This window comes from Aulonocara stuartgranti (assembly GCF_965226115.1).
Source record: "Aulonocara stuartgranti genome assembly, chromosome: 15".
In the NCBI taxonomy this organism is placed as follows: domain Eukaryota; kingdom Metazoa; phylum Chordata; class Actinopteri; order Cichliformes; family Cichlidae; genus Aulonocara; species Aulonocara stuartgranti.
The window spans coordinates 35,558,513-35,575,423 of record NC_138951.1 but is presented as its reverse complement, the minus strand read 5'-3'; the positions used below and the strand labels follow the sequence as shown (position 1 = coordinate 35,575,423).

Here is a 16,911-nt window from a genome sequence, read left to right as displayed (position 1 = left end):
ATCACGGGTGATCTGAACAGGTAATGATCTTTACAGAGAGTGGGAAGTGGCAATCTGACGCTCTGTTCTTTCTCTTCCTCAGGTCTTTGTAGGCTGTCAGCAAAGACTTGTACTCCCTCCTTTACTTCCACGTCTTGTGCCTCTCTGAACCAGCCACCTCTGCTACCGGCTTCGGTTTCTCCCCAACTGTAGGAAAAACCACTGAGACAAGAGAGAGGCCTCTGTCTTCAGAACTGCAGCCAACCTCTGACTGCATGTCAGCGAGCTCCTCTTTTTTTCACCTTTCACTCCCCCTCAGAAACCCACATTTCATCATAACCGTAACCTCCAGACCTACAGCGAGCTGCTAGCTGCCTCCTCGCAGGTTCAGTTGGCTATTGCTCCCCTATTGTTGACCCCTGACTGGCCTTCGACTGGTGCTCCTTCAGCAGGGGAGGGAGGGGAAAGAAGGCCTCTGAACGCTTTGCCACTTTCCCTGGAGATGAAGTTGCAGGCCGTCATGGAAAATCTGCACAGGCAGCAGAGGGCCAAGCTACTGATGGAGCAGCAGCTACAGCAGCAAGCCGCCTCCCAACAGACTCAGGTCCGTATGGCCGGAGGGAATGAGCTGATAGGGAGCCCGGCACCTGAGACAGAGCAAACTCAGATAGCGGCTCTTGCAGCCATGCGTGCCGCGGCGGCCGGGCTGCAGAGGGTGTCAGACAGCCCCATGTCGGAGCGCAGCAGTGGTGGTGACGAGGAAGGCGATAATGAGGACAACGATGAAGGAGAGGAGCAATACAAGGACATGATGGGGTCAGATGAAGAGGAACAGATGTAAGTGAATTTCTTTGCTGGACCTTTCTGAAAATTTTAGTGATTAGTTTCTGTGTGTAATGTAGTTTTTCAATATATAAATGTATTTGTGATGCACACAGCAAACAGAAATGGGACGAGGAGGACTTTGAAGGTGAGATGGAAGAAGACTTTGAGGATGACCTTGAAGAGGAAGGTCTGCCTACGGGTCATGATGCAGTGGCCCCTGGCAAGGGCATCCTCCTGCTGCCTCACCGTCAGCTTAACCCCCATTCCCAGCTCCTGAAGGTCCGTCCCAGTGTTGAGCAGGAGTCCCGCTCAGCAGTGGGAGCACATCTGCATTCACATACCACGCATAGCCATTTGAGTGGGCAGGACCACGGAGACTGGACCTACGAGGAGCAGTTCAGACAGGTACCATCACTTTCTGGTCCATTACTGTGTGGAGGTCTGCACCGACAATTAGAGGTTAAAGTGGGATTTGGCAGGTGGGGGAACCCTAAGGTCAGATGTGTGTGTGTGGGGAGGAACAGCTACGTTGTGCATTATATAATGCCGTGTTACATTTGCCATTGTGGCTTGCATTTTTCTCCAGCTTGGGGAGCAAAATGATCACACACTAACATATGTTTTTTTTCTGTGTCTTATTAATCGAGCTATTTGAATCACTCAGTCCACTTCTGTACCTCGAACACACCTTTATATCTACACCATGAACAAATCACAGAAATGAGACAAAAAAAGGAAGCGTGCAGGCAGGATCTTGGAGTGACCTCACTGACTCTGTGACACTGGCTAAAATGAGCCATTGCAGTTTGTGAAAATGGAAATGTGCCAATCAGATTTAATTGCTCATTAACCGAAAGTGTCTGAGCACCATTCTGGATCATTCTGGCCCACTTTAACCCCCCTGCTGACAACAATCTCCCAGATACCAGGCGATTATGTGAATGCAACTGGATGTATGTATTTCAGATTCAGTCCGAGCTGGGTAAAATGGTTAAACAAACTGGTGCGATATGATAAAAGTGAATCAGAGTAGAGGTTGTCTTACTATTAAGATGTGACCAATTCAGTAATAGCATTGTAAATTATAATACTCTGCCGTGCATAAACACTTATTTCTTATATCTTTGCCCCAGCTGTAGTTGCCATTTAAGTCTTTTGAAGGTCCGCAGCTTTAACTGTTGCTGTCATTACTGCTGATTGATGGTATTAAGGGCTGTAGACTGGAGGGACTCTGGCCAAAGAAGCAGATTAGTCTAAAATATTTGCTGTTTACCAGTGGGCCACATCTGGCCCTCAAGCCATTCACATTAAAACTCTGTTGCACTTTCTCAGCGGCATGTGATGTAATCTGACCAGGGTGGGAAATTAGCACTAGCCACCGGGCAAAATGTTGATAAAGGCTAAGGTGAGGGTTTTCAGTTTGCCTTTGCCACTTCACGGTCTGGTCAAGGCAGATGATTGAAGAGACAATTTCTTCTGGTGGCAGCTTGGTGCCTGGTTAGATTTTTGATTTTACAACTAATATGGACTAAGAATGAAAGAAAGTTGTTCCTTGGAACAGTCTTGAAGGACTGGAAGCTGAGGAAGAGGAGCTCAGAGGGATCAGGAAGGGCTGTGGGTGGGTTAGAGTGCATGTTAACAGCTTTGCCATGCTGCCGTTTACTGTAAACATGCTAGTGGGCTGGATATTATGAGGGAGGCCCTGGTGGAATAAAGACGGGCTGTTTACGTGAAGAGATTTAAGACTGTCAACAGCTAAGTTTGGATAGAGGGCAGCTGTCGATAAAAGGGGAACGCAAGCGGGAAGACGGTTGGTTAAAAGTTTATTTCAGGTGATATAAAACTGAATTCTTTACTGTATTTACGGTATTTTTAAATTTGACACAAACAGGACACACAGATAATGCGGTTTTCCTACAAGAAAAGCAAAATACAAACCCTAATACTTAGATTAGTAGCAAAATAAGCTTTATTATTTCTAAAATGTGCAATTATGCAAATTGCAAAACTGCTCACAGAGAAGTATTTTTAGCCTCCTTAAATAAAAAAAAACAACAAAACTACTTCTGCATGGTGTGACAACTAAATGTTGTTTTGCCAGTTTAAAAATGTAATATACACTAAGCCGCCATCACATTCAGCAGTTTATTACATAATGAAAGCCACCATTAAAGTGCAACCTCACGTCCTGTCGCACAATTCTAACCATAAAACATATTTTATCAGGACAGATAACAGACAAGCTGCTAAACTGCTTCAGAGGAAAAGAGAAAAAGCTTTTAATACAATTAACTTTAGTTTTTATTTGTTTTTAAGTCAAACGTCTTTGCCACGTTGCTCCTAGCTGACATGTGCTCCAGTTTTAAACCAAACTATAGATTATGTCATTTAAGGCGCATTTCTTGTAATTACAGAGCATGTGGACTCAAACTCTCTAAAACCTATAGTCTGCTTCTCTAAATAGTCCACCCCTCCCTCTGTAAATGTTGTGTGAACGACTTGAATGGATACTTTTGGGTTTTTATTATTATTATTTTATTTTTATCATGGCACCTCAGTCAGCCGAGGATCAGACAGGGCTGTGTTAGTGCAGCAGACCGTTATATAATCAAGACAGTCAGCACCGTGACTGGTCAGATACCCAATAGATTGGGTAACACTGCGTCACGCCTACACAACTTAAAGCCTGAGAAGAGGGAACTCAGCATTGTGGCATGATATAGGGAATTGGGTAACAACAGTAAAATCTGTGCCAAGCTCACGGTGTTCCTCGACAGTCTTTAACGTTGTAAAACCAGGTTTTTCCAGTCTTGAACATCCACTTATTTTGCCCTCAGATGATTACAGTCGATGGAAATAATTGCAGCCGTGGCCTGGCACGACGAAGACAGTCTGTCCCCTGATAATTCTAACCTCAAGCAAATCAAAATTGTTGACCTCAGCCTTAATTTGTATGTGGCGTGCACCAATTTTATTTTGCTTCTTCCTTTTTTGTTCGGAACCTAATGTTTGTGGTTTCTCCCCGTCATGTGGAAAACGGTAAAATCTGCAAACGGCTTCAGCGCAAACTTGACTTGATGCGCTCTGAGCGCATAGACATGCGCATAGCACAGTCATAGATGCCCCTGTGCAAAAAAAAAAACCCAATAAAACCTGCTTATTAAGGGCTTCATGGGATTATATGTACCGTTGAGTATTTGTGCAATCATCTGAAACATATAAAAATACTGTATGATGCAGCTATCAAGGCCAGGAAAGCTACACCCACAAAAAAATCCCTGTCACCACCTGTCCATACCACCAAGCCCTCGTGGCAATTAAAAGACACGTGAGGCTGTAATTTATGTTGGTTAAAATATTGCACTTGTCATCACTGCGCAAAACGGGCAACTAGTGCTGCATCAGAGCAACCCTGAGCTGATGGTCCGTTTTTATCAAGATATCATGAAAAGTTTTCGGTGTAGACTTAATATCTCTATCACAGAAGGGGGCGAAAAGAGGGTCTGATGGGTAGCACTAACCTCCTAGCTTACAATTACACGTGTTCAGACATGTCATATGCTGGTAGGGTGCTTTGGAGGGCACTGGGTGGAGAGGAAGGGGTTAAGAGTGTACAGTTTATTTTGGGCAGGTGGGTGGAGGCTGTTGGAATGTGCCTGATGGAGGGTGATAATGTGGCCACAAGGAAGCTCAGATCCTCAGCAGAAACTTTGCGTGCCTCTATCAGTGCAGAGCAGTTGGAGCACTTCCAAACTGAAAACTGCCCTTTTTTCTTCTTTATGTTTGTACAGCACAAATAATGTCTCAGTGTGGCACCACAGGTCCATAGTAGTGGTTACAAACACAGGGGACAGGAGAGAATGTATAAGAACATTGTACAGAAACAGTTACAAAAAAAATGCATCCTTAATCACTTTACAAGACAACAACAGGATCATAAAAGCTCTAGTGCACAATATAAATCCAATAAACGCAAGATGTGGATTCAGCGAACTAAAACCAGCCCACACCCAGCTTTTAGTCAAGGTTTGCCCCAGGCTGTGGTGGAAAGATATATCAGCAAACCTGCATTCCTGGTGGATCACCCAGCCACCTTCCCTCTATCTCGCCTCTTTCGCCTGAAAGGTCAGACTAAATGAAGCCGAGAGGTCTGCCCTGGTCGGATGTCTGATTACGCTGTGGTTTTAAATTAATTAATCAGACTATTCAAGGCATTTTGCCAGCTGCCTCATATCTGGCCGAGGCAGAGCGGTGCCAAATGAAATAAAAGAGCGAGGATTTACACAGATATCAAATAATGCCAGGGTTGTTGGATTATTTGATTTGTATGTCTGGTGAAGCTATTTCAGTGATACCACTGCAAACGGAACACATGTATGAGCGTCCCTGATATGTCTGACTCTTGGAATTATCTGTATCAGTATCACACTCCATTTTTATTCCCAGCAAGTTATTAAATTAAGCCTATAGCTAGGAGACCTGCATGCATTTGTTTCCATCAATCTCCACTGAAATACTGGGCGATTTGAGTGGAGGCTTTTTATGGCATAATTATTGATAAAAACTTGGAAAGCTTTGAGAGAGAGTTAAAAATCCAAATCAAATTAGGAATCGAAATTCTTACATAAAATGAAGGATAACTATTTATAGCAGCTTCATTTATTATTTCATGCATTCTGGTGTTGACCTGATCACCTTTTAGAAATACTGAGCTTTTCAAAACAAAGTTGATGTACAATAACAATCAGGTTTCAGTTATTATGTTGTCTCTTTGTGGTGCACATGCCAGCATAAAAGGCTACCTTTTTTATGAACACTATCCTCCTCGGGCCAGAGGCCATGCAAAGCCTTTGAAGTATCCCGTCCTGTGTCTCTGTCTGCTTTAAACACCAGCAGCTGGGCAGATGGAGCCCAGATGGACAGTAAAGAAGGGATGTCTTTAAAAATTCATGGCACTCACAGTGATCAGGGCAAATGGAGAGAGGGGGAAGGGGGACTGGCATTAAACATTAAATTGCTAACACACACATATATATTAGGAGGTATGGGGGCGAGGGGCTGTCTGTTAGTGACTACAGGAAGCGTAGCTCCAAAGAGAGCCAATTGGGAGCGACACTTATTGGGATTGCCCATCAGGTTTCTGCTGATACAGCTGCTGAAAGGTGCTCAGTGGGTTTATGTTCTACTTTAGCAAAGCCGTTTGTTCTGATTTGATGTAAGTGAGTTTCATTTATTTATCACAATTCTGTTTATTCCTTCTGCTTCTGTATAGCCCACAAGCTCCTGTTGAAGGGTTTGTAATAAAATGCAATGAAATGGAACTTAAACCACATCTTACTGCCCTTCTTGGATTCCATAATCAGCTGACCCTTTTACTGTTAATGACTGACTAATGTCAGACTATGCGTCTGTGTTTGATCAATATTTCACATGCTATTGAGCTTTTATCCGATCCATCTGCTTGGTTTTATTATTAAGAAGCACAGCGAGCGATTACTTTTATCAAGCGCATCGTTTGGATTTTCAGACCTAAGCCAGATATTCTGCAGACTCATTCCTACTCTAGTCTGCAGGGTTCAAAATGAATCAGCTCAGGCATGTTTCACTATGCTGTGAGACGCCTCTGTTTGCCATCTGTGTTTAACAAAGTGACAACACAGGGTTAATGGGCTCTGCTTATGTCATGAAAACAAAAGGCAAAGGAATAAGGCCACAGCAGCACGGGAAGACCTCTCAGTCTTCCTGTTGAAGGGAGGAGGTGGAGCAGCAAAGGGGGAAAAAGACCGTCAGTTGGCGCTGGTCTTTGAACCGCTGCCAAGTAGAGCATGTAGTAAATGCTCGTTTTGACTGCGAAGCCCTGCGGAGCATTTGAATTGTGTCCAACTCCTAGTGTGCTTCATGGAGCTGATGTCAGAAAGTGTACAGCCATGGGGATTCTGGAAATTGGCAGGAACTCAATATGGGGGAGGAGAGGTGGGGGCTGCAGCAGGAATGTAAACAAAGATCGTGTAAAGGCTGAGGCTAGCTCTTTCATCCCTTCTTTTTTCTCTGGTTGCTAAACGTTACTATTTTTGTGTAGGCAGCTTCCCTCACGACATGTATTGTCTTTCTCAAATGTATCAAACATGTAAGCCTTTGTCAAGAATGAGGAAATTGCTTTTCTAAGCTGGGAAGACCCAAGATGCTCCACATTCTTCATATTTGTAACTTTTTAGACCCTGTTTTTCCTTTAGAAAGGATTATATGGATGCTGCTTCATTCTTTCTTTCTTTGCTCTTTGTCCCTCCATTAGAAACTGTTTTTTTCCTGCATTCATACAGAAATAGATATGTGCTGAATATTTTGTGTCCTCGATAAGCACTCAACAAAACCAAAGTGGCTTCTTTACCTACAAGGACACTGATAGGCATTCATGTGAGAAAAAGCACTATGTGGATATTGAAAGCTTTCATTTGTAGAATACTCAATTAAGAAATAGGTCAAAGAGAAATAAGATGTGCGCAGCTGTACATTTTCAAGGTCTGAGATTGCTCTTTGTCTCAGTGTGAAATGAAACTGTACAGGAACGCACTGGAACAGAGATCTGCGTGCTTTGAAATGTGGCTTAAATGGTCTATGCAATCAATAGGCCAGGCATGCTGCAAAGCAGAACCCCCATCTCAGACATAGTTTCATAAAAGACTCTGTTAGTTCCTTGATCCGTCATCATCACATTAGGCTCAAGCAAGAGCACTCAAGCTGCCCTGTCTTGTCAGTATGATAATAGCTGACCTTTAATCATTATATGTGTATGAAAAGAAGCCGGGGTTGCCTGTTCATACCACAGATATAAATGGTCATTCACGATGTGTATTTTACACCACTACGACGTGATAATAAACCCTTTTCCACTGCGGATACTTTGACATGTCAAGGCAAGAAAATAAGTCATTTTCACACATGAACTTTGGACCGTTTTGGAAGAATGAGGTTTCTCCGGCTCACATGTAGCAGGAAATGGTCAGATTCATATTTAGATCACCTCTCAAATCAAGAAGGTCAAAGAGCAAATCTCAAGTTTTAGGCGATTGTGGTGCACATACACAGAACACTACACAGTTGTATTCATATTTAGTAATAAGGGGGAGGATGGATTTTCTCACTTGCCACTATTTGCAAGTGCTTGCTGAAAGGGGGCCGTCTGATCCTTGGGATTTCTCTTTAATATTGTATAATATACAATATAAAGCACAGCTATTGTGAATTGGCTCTTTATAGTTAAAATTGACTTTTTTTTTAAATCAGCAAAGACCAGCTGAGAGCTCATGAGCGCCTGTTATGCTTCACGGTCACCTTAGTCAGCAATCTTGGGCAGTAATTACAAGGCAGTGATGCTTTAGGTAGGCCATGTGACATAAATCTTACACGGTTTGGCCTTGTATTTAAGGCAGTCGTGATGCCACGTCAAATAAAAAAATATGATTTTTACCGTGGTGATAGAAGTGCCATTGAGGCTGTTAGTCTTTGTGTTTAACTTGCCATGACAAGATTTTTTTCTTTTTTTCATGTGATGATATCTTCACATGAAAACATGGATGCTTCAGATTTTTCCAAAAGTGACATCAGTCAGTGCCTAAAGAGAAAGAAAGAGAGGCTTGCTCCTGTTCAGGCCACAGCCCAGCCCCATGTTGACTGGAGTGGGTTTACTCCATCTCTTAAGAGCCACACGCACAGCTATCTGCTCTCCATGTGGGCACAGTGGCCCATATTAGTTTTTAAGGCCACTGTTGTTAACCATTAAACCCTTTGCCTTGCCTATCAATCATACTGATTGACAGCCCAAGCACCCAGCCAAGTGTCCATCCCCCCCCACAGCAAGGTGCTCCACACTGAGCTATTTTTAGTCCAGTTCTGTTTCCTGATGATGTGTCTTTATGTCTTTGTCTCAGTGTGTTGGAACAAAGGTATAAACCCTCCTCTGAGACATCCTGCTTACCATCTTTGTCCTTATCTTACTGCCTTCAGACACGAGCATTATCATGGCATCTGCTCTGGCGCTGAATAAATACCTTCATCTTTCGTAAGGCACTCATTAGAAGACTATCTAGGTCACGCTTTTCTTTTCTTTTTTTTAAGGCAAGGCTGGTTTGCGTGTTCACTTATGGAGACTTAATAGGAAAATAATAGTTTGAGCCAAATTGAAAAGACCGAATGCTCTGTGTCAGTTACTTAGCTACTGTTTGCTAAGAAGTCAATTTATGAGCTTAAATTGCTGCTACACCCACTTCCCCTGCTTTTCCGCCCATGCAGCTTTGCCTTCCTCAGTTTCGAGCATCCATCAACGTAATGCTACTCATTAGCAGTGTGGTTACAAAGGATTGCTTACAGCTACCTACTACACATCAGGCTCTGGGGGGCCACCTGGCTGCTATTTCTGATTCTTATCCAAATCCCTAAGCCACGGCAGCTGACCCGATAGTAGCAGGAAGGAATTTAGTTTGTGTAATCGCGGGAGGGTGCTCATTCTGGTTTAATGTCTTGTCTTCATCAACTGCCTTTCACCTTTTTCTCATGTCAGCAGGGGATAGTGTGTCTCCAATAACGACCAACAGAAGCTGAGCATTAAATCCTTTGGCAAAGCCCTGAAGATGTGGTCTCGCTTACAGCCTTTCACACCATAAAGAAACTATGCCCTCACTGTTTGCTGAATTTCTACAGGTGTTTCCCAGCAAAAGGAAAGCTTGTGGTGGTTTCATGGAAATGAAGTGGAATCATTTTTATTTTGTAGTAAAACACCTTTATCTAGTTTTGCTTTTCAAGTATTTATTTAGTTGTTTACTGCATTTCCAAACTGATATAGTTCAGCCATGGAAAGCTTTGAAATATGCCCTTAATCTTAAATCATTCCCATGTATTAAGGGTCCAGAAGAAATAGGAGTTAAATATTAGTGGTGTTGTACCACAGTTGGCACATTCAAAAAAACATGGGTTTTATTCAGTAGCTATGCAAACTACTCATGTCCCATTCTTGGTTTCTTTTTCTAACTCTCTTATCGCTGTCTGCCATTTTTGGGCCACATATGACTGTTGCAGATAAAGCAACAACAGTTACAGTCAGCCACAGCGCTGGTGTTTTCACGCAGGCTGTCAGCTCCTTGTCCTCAATCGATGGAGCTGAATTTATGAGGTCAGTTCGGATTATGATCTCCTTTGATCCAGTCTGTCAATAAAACAGCGTTGCGAGCATCAGCAGGGCGACAGCTCTATTGTTGCTGTAAATTGTGTGCTTGTGGGGGGGATGGAGAAAGGCAGGGCGGAGGGCAGAGCAGGCAAAGATGGATTCGTTTAAGATGTCAGTCCATGGGGGCATGTCAGTGCATACAGCACACTGTCTGTACGACTGTCACCTCAGTCGATTAAGTCATTTTTCAGATGAGGAGGCAATTGGATGTCAGACTGAGGAACAGTGTGGGGGGAAATAAGGAGTGGTGGTTAGAGCCCCCAAAGTAAGAGTCGCGACGGTGTCGTACTCAACTGAATATCTTAAAAGTGTAGGGCTGGAGCAAAGGACCAAGATCACTTTGATTATAGTTGTGCCATGGGGCATTGGCTTTGGCCTCTACTGCACAAAATAATTGAACACTTCTAAAAGCAGTTTTATTTGCATCCATGTATTTGAGGAAACTACCCACTGATGGGCAGACAGCCAGTCTAAATAGGTTCCTGGAATTACTATGCAAAGAAGTTTTATACATTTACCTTGTTTTAAGCACATGTCGTCATCTGTTTTGCAATTTTGCTAGAATAGGTTGTGAAAGCCTTTTGAAAAAGGAATATCACATGTGTTCATTTTTGATAAAAGAAAGGTGTGTATGTATTACAGCAGTTGGTTTACTTTGTTTACCTGTTGTACGTTTTCAGCCACTGCAAAAGTATAAATATCTTTGCCTCTCTAGTATTGTTGAAAGGTCTTGAGCCACACCCCATTTCTTCATATCAACCTGGGAAAATGGAAAATAGGTGCAGCAATTTATCGAAACGTGCAAACACACATGGAAATATACTATATTGGTTTGTACAATTCTAATGGGTTTGAAAGTCAATATTTGGTATGATTACATTTATCCTTCAGCGCAGCCAGAAGCCAGTTGACTTGTAGTTTTTACATTTTCAGGACTAGTTTTCAAGCTACTCTTCTTTGGATGTTGGCTGCCTTTAGTCTTGTTCTCTGTCAAGATGATCCCACACTGCTTCAATAAAGGTATTCCTGTATGCTTTGTATGTAATGGTATGCCATATGGCATATCCCAGCCTTTTCTCCTTGTTTCCTATCCTTATGAATGGCTTCTCGAGCCCTCCACAGAGACCATTTCTGACGAGGCTCTGGTGCACAGTATATATAGTCCAACTAAAGGGTCAGTATTATTAAAGCCATGATTTTCAGATACTGCTGTATAGTTTTAGTCTCCGTATTCCTTTATCCTACACTTGTCCAGTTTCCTCTCTTTCTTAAGTACACAATGCACACCATGCTAAGATATGTTCAGTTTTCTGATAATAGCTCATTGGGAGTCACCTTGTTGGTGCCAAAATACCATTTTACATCTGTCAAACTGTGCTATCTTTGCCATTTTTGATTTAGATTCAACTAAAGAAACCAAAAAAAGGGGGGAGGCGGGGTTATATTTTCTGACAGGCTGCTAGTATCAAAGGGCCTAAAAATAATATACAGGGAGTGCAGAAGTATTAGGCAAATGAGTATTTTGTCCACATCATCCTCTTCATGCATGTTGTCTTACTCCAAGCTGTATAGGCTCGAAAGCCTACTACCAATTAAGCATATTAGGTGATGTGCATCTCTGTAATGAGAAGGGGTGTGGTCTAATGACATCAACATCCTATATCAGGTGTGCATAATTATTAGGCAACGTCCTTTCCTTTGGCAAAATGGGTCAAAAGAAGGACTTGACAGGCTCAGAAAAGTCAAAAATAGTGAGATATCTTGCAGAGGGATGCAGCAGTCTCAAAATTGCAAAACTTCTGAAGCGTGATCATCGAACAATCAAGCGTTTCATTCAAAATAGTCAACAGGGTCGCAAGAAGCGTGTGGAAAAACCAAGGCGCAAAATAACTGCCCATGAACTGAGAAAAGTCAAGCGTGTAGCTGCCAAGATGCCACTTGCCACCAGTTTGGCCATATTTCAGAGCTGCAACATCACTGGAGTGCCCAAAAGCACAAGGTGTGCAATACTCAGAGACATGGCCAAGGTAAGAAAGGCTGAAAGACGACCACCACTGAACAAGACACACAAGCTGAAACGTCAAGACTGGGCCAAGAAATATCTCAAGACTGGTTTTTCTAAGGTTTTATGGACTGATGAAATGAGAGTGAGTCTTGATGGGCCAGATGGATGGGCCCGTGGCTGGATTGGTAAAGGGCAGAGAGCTCCAGTCCGACTCAGACGCCAGCAAGGTGGAGTACTGGTTTGGGCTGGTATCATCAAAGATGAGCTTGTGGGGCCTTTTCGGGTTGAGGATGGAGTCAAGCTCAACTCCCAGTCCTACTGCCAGTTTCTGGAAGACACCTTCTTCAAGCAGTGGTACAGGAAGAAGTCTGCATCCTTCAAGAAAAACATGATTTTCATGCAGGACAATGCTCCATCACACGCGTCCAAGTACTCCACAGCGTGGCTGGCAAGAAAGGGTATAAAAGAAGAAAAACTAATGACATGGCCACCTTGTTCAGCTGATCTGAACCCCATTGAGAACCTGTGGTCCATCATCAAATGTGAGATTTACAAGGAGGGAAAACAGTACACCTCTCTGAACAGTGTCTGGGAGGCTGTGGTTGGTGCTGCACGCAATGTTGATGGTGAACAGATCAAAACACTGACAGAATCCATGGATGGCAGGCTTTTGAGTGTCCTTGCAAAGAAAGGTGGCTATATTGGTCGCTGATTTGTTTTTGTTTTGTTTTTGAATGTCAGAAATGTATATTTGTGAATGTGGAGATGTTATATTGGTTTCACTGGTAAAAATAAATAATTGAAATGGGTATATATTTGTTTTTTGTTAAGTTGCCTAATAATTATGCACAGTAATAGTCACCTGCACACACAGATATCCCCCTAAAATAGCTAAAACTAAAAACAAACTAAAAACTACTTCCAAAAACATTCAGCTTTGATATTAATGAGTTTTTTGGGTTCATTGAGAACATGGTTGTTGTTCAATAATAAAATTATTCCTCAAAAATACAACTTGCCTAATAATTCTGCACTCCCTGTAATTTAATAATAATATAATTTAATAATAATATAATTTAAGTACAAAAATTCCAAGATGGCATGAAATATGAAGTCAAAGTCAAATTATGAAGACACAAGGGGTGGCTCCCTCTATCCTAGACTAGGTCTGGGTGCTTTATGTCAAAATATATTAGATTTGCTAAATGCAGAGCACATACATTGCTTTTTTTTAATATTTGGAGTCAAGGTTTAAAGCAATAGTGTGAATGCACTTAAGTTTATTTATTTTTTTTAATCCTCCCTCTTCAAAAGTATTATATCATGATAAGCACTGACGGCCCACGTCTGTGAACTCTGCACACGGAAACTATAATTTCAGTTGTGCTGACATTGTTTGATTAGCAGATGAATGCTGGATGTGTCATCGTAAACAAGAACACGAATGGAATCTGATTCCTTTTCTTTCAAATGTCACACAGTAAAAACAGAGTTCCTTTCTTTTGTTTTGTGTTTTTTAACCAGCGTCAGTGAATATTAACATTACCGTAAAGGTGTTAGTGCTGATCAAATGCAATGCAGGGTATTGTGTTTTGTAGCAGTATTGTGCTTATTAAGTTGGACGATGCCTCAGTCTTCCAGCCTTGCTCTATAAGGAAATGAAGGCTGACTGTACATAGTGTTCTGACTTCTGCTCTAACACGTTTCAGCCTATAAAAATAGTGATCCACCTCCACCTCCATACCCCACTGAAACCTGTAAGCTGGCCATCTTAAAATAAAATTCCTGTCCAAGCTGAACACAGTGATACAGAAAATAACAAAGAGTATAATCCAAACGTAAGTAAATTATGTTGTGTTTTCTGAATTAGGCGTTAGGTGTTACTGCGTGTGCTTCTTTTGTTATGGGTGGTAGGGGGGAGGCATTTGGTCGCCTGTAATGGTGATGAAGACTCAGCAGTATCCTGAATGTGTGAATGTCTCAGGCCGCTCTTTTTTTTTTTTTAATGATCTTGCTGTGATGACAACTTTAGTACTCACGCATTGTCATCTTTGCAAGTGACAAACCAAAAACCAAGAGGAAACACTTCATCTCGTCTAAAGCCTTGTCAAATAACTGAAAACAGTTATTTTCAGTTCTAGTCATCTTGTTAAAAAATATCATCTGGTATAGCAAAGTAATTAAAGCAAAAACAGTGTATAGTTAATGTTGAACTCAATTTTTCTGCCTTTCTCATTTAAGCATATTGTAAACTAGCTGCCGGGAACATCCCTAATTTGAGTATAGCACATCCTTTATTTTTGTTTTCTCTGTCAACCCAACTGCCAATTTTAGATACCAGCACCTAATGTTGTATAGGTCTTCCCTGTGCTGTCAAAACAGGACTTTTTAAGTGCTGTCCTGTGGTATCTGACACTGGGAGTCTGCAGTGGGTCCTTGGATTATTGTTGATTGCCGACAGGCTTATTCAGGGGCATCTTGCACACACTCATTAGATTTGGATTTAAGGAGTTTGAAGGCCAGGTTAGTGCCTTGTGCTCTAAATGCCTTATTCCGTTTCATGAGATTCTGTTGAACTTTTGGGCTTTTAGAGATGATAACCAGAGGTTGTGCTTCACAGAGGCAGTTTATCAATATAAAGGGAGCTAAATAAAGCAAACCAGTGTTAACACATGCATGCTGACTGAGCACTTCAACCAGGGTTACATATACAGTATACTCCTTTTAACACAGCCTTCTAGAAATTACGCCATACTAGACCTTCCATTCAGATTAGGTGGGGCAATGCAAAGACAAAGATTAATATGATGTTGTGAAACTGCTCCTTTGACACTGGCTGAAGGGGTTAGTACTGCCATCCATAGAAAAACAAAGATTGCTGTTGAATGAAATGCATACAAAGGGAACGTTATAACACACACAACGAGGTTATCACTGTGCATTTCAAGTGAATTATGAGCTGCTATAATGTCGTGCTGCACAAAACCAAACAAGCTCATTCACTTTATTAAGCTCCTTTGCATAATATAATGAGAACAATGCATTCAACCCTCAGCTGTCATGAAGTATACAATATATTTGTTAGTTTAAACAATATAATAGGTTATATCATGGCCTAAAGTTCAACCCTCACGTCGTCTCTGACCTATTGCACATGAAGTTAAGTTAAAGAAGGAAAATAAAATGTTTTATTGTGAGACTTAGTCAACACAGTAACGTTTGCATTTTTAACATGGAATGTTTTTTGTTTGGAAAGCTGAAGAATTTGATGATAACCTGTCTGTTATTTCTATCTTAAGTCAAATTTATGACTTTTATAGAGGCTCTTTGTTTTGGACCAATTAGCCTTTTACCTCTTTAATAACATTGTGATGCATTCAGCTAGGTTCAGACATTCACCCGCTGCCAATTTATTCCCTTCAACACTCAGCGCTCTCCTGCTGACACCTTTGGGAACATTTCCCAGACATTAGCTGAGAAGTGGGGTACACCCTGGACAGCATAGACCACTGCCTTCACACTAACAGCTACTTTAGAATTACCCCATGTAACTAATCTCACTGGGTATGAAAATTGTTACTTTTTTTCCATCCAAGTGTTCTACCTTTTTCTAGATCGTGTTTTTAATCTTACCTAGCACTTAAAGCATGTTTAGCACTCCAGTCTGCATCCGGAGACACACTTTAACATCGTCTCACACAGACTGATGGTAGGATTTATAGTGCCCAAGGACATTTCAGATATGTAAAGACAAGAACTGACAACAACCTTCTGAATAGTAAAGTGCTTTAACATATGCAACAAGTTTCTTGGTGGCTATACGTGATAACTGGGTAACCAGTGAGGACTGTATTGGGACCATACAGAAGATGTGACTGAAACAAATGGCCTTATGTACTACCACACCCCACCTTGTCCATTTCAAACATCAACATTTATCTTGTATGATTTGACAGTAGGATCATTCAAAAAAGGAAGATCAAATGGCTATTGGGCTTTATTTTTAAAAAAAGTGTATGTGCCCATTTTTGAATTATTTCAAAAATTATGTGAATTATTTCCTTGTATAGTTAAGTTACCTGCTGCACCCCTGGAAAAAAAATACTGTCAAAGTGATGCAATTTAGGTTAGATGAGAAGAATAGAAAGCCACCACGAGCACGAAACGTTACTACTTTTTTCTTCTGTCTTGCTCTGACCTACTGTGTGTTACAGGTGTGTAGGTTAGCGTGCATGTGTTTGTGTGTCAGCCTCACCCCAAGGTGATGAGCAGGTGTAAGGAAGCATGTAGGTGATACCCTTGACTTCTCTCAGTTTTTGGTTTTCAGTTGCAAGCCTCTATTATCTGCTATGTGACACTTGTGTGCCAGCACACCTGCCATTTGCATTAACAGTGGTGCGGCCAGCCCCTCTAAAAACACACACACATGCACTCCGACTGCACTGTTATTGTCACTTCAGCGAGGGCTGCAAAGGCTGCTCTTTGGTTACTGATTATTTGTAGTATAAAACCACTTTGTTTTTGTTCCGACCCTAGTTTCAATTCATATGTAGCCGGCTGTCACTGACCTACATACACAGGGTGTCAGGGTGGGAAACTATCAAGACAGCAGTAAAACAATAAATCACTGACAGAGTAGAGTACATTTGGTGACCTTTCTACTGTCGCAATTTACCCCCATAACACTCCTGTCTTTAGCTGTAATTATGAGTTTACTGCTATAAGTACAGTTATATGAATTCCCACTTAAAAGAGCTTCAAAGAGCTAGTGCAAGTTTCAAAACACAATAGTCATCTCTGCAATCCCAGTTGTCTTTTTTTGTTTTTTCTAGAGGATTGGAACAAGGGGCATGAACCCTGTGCTACCAGTTGGCCCAGTTTC

At 41.7% G+C, this 16,911-nt stretch overlaps 1 protein-coding gene across 2 annotated transcripts in view; it reads left to right on the top strand.

Annotated features, from left to right (window-relative positions):
• The first annotated feature begins 260 nt into the window (after positions 1-260).
• Positions 261-16,911, top strand: part of arid3a (AT-rich interactive domain 3A) — a 34,241-nt gene continuing 17,590 nt past the window's right edge. Inside the window, exons 1-2 of one of the 2 annotated variants that reach the window (XM_082506188.1) lie at positions 261-816; positions 918-1,209. In XM_082506188.1, coding sequence (XP_082362314.1) covers positions 482-816; positions 918-1,209 — 627 coding nt within the window. In that variant the 5' untranslated portion in view covers positions 261-481. The remainder of the gene's footprint in view (positions 817-917; positions 1,210-16,911) is intronic. The other variant, XM_082506187.1, reaches the window with a different exon arrangement.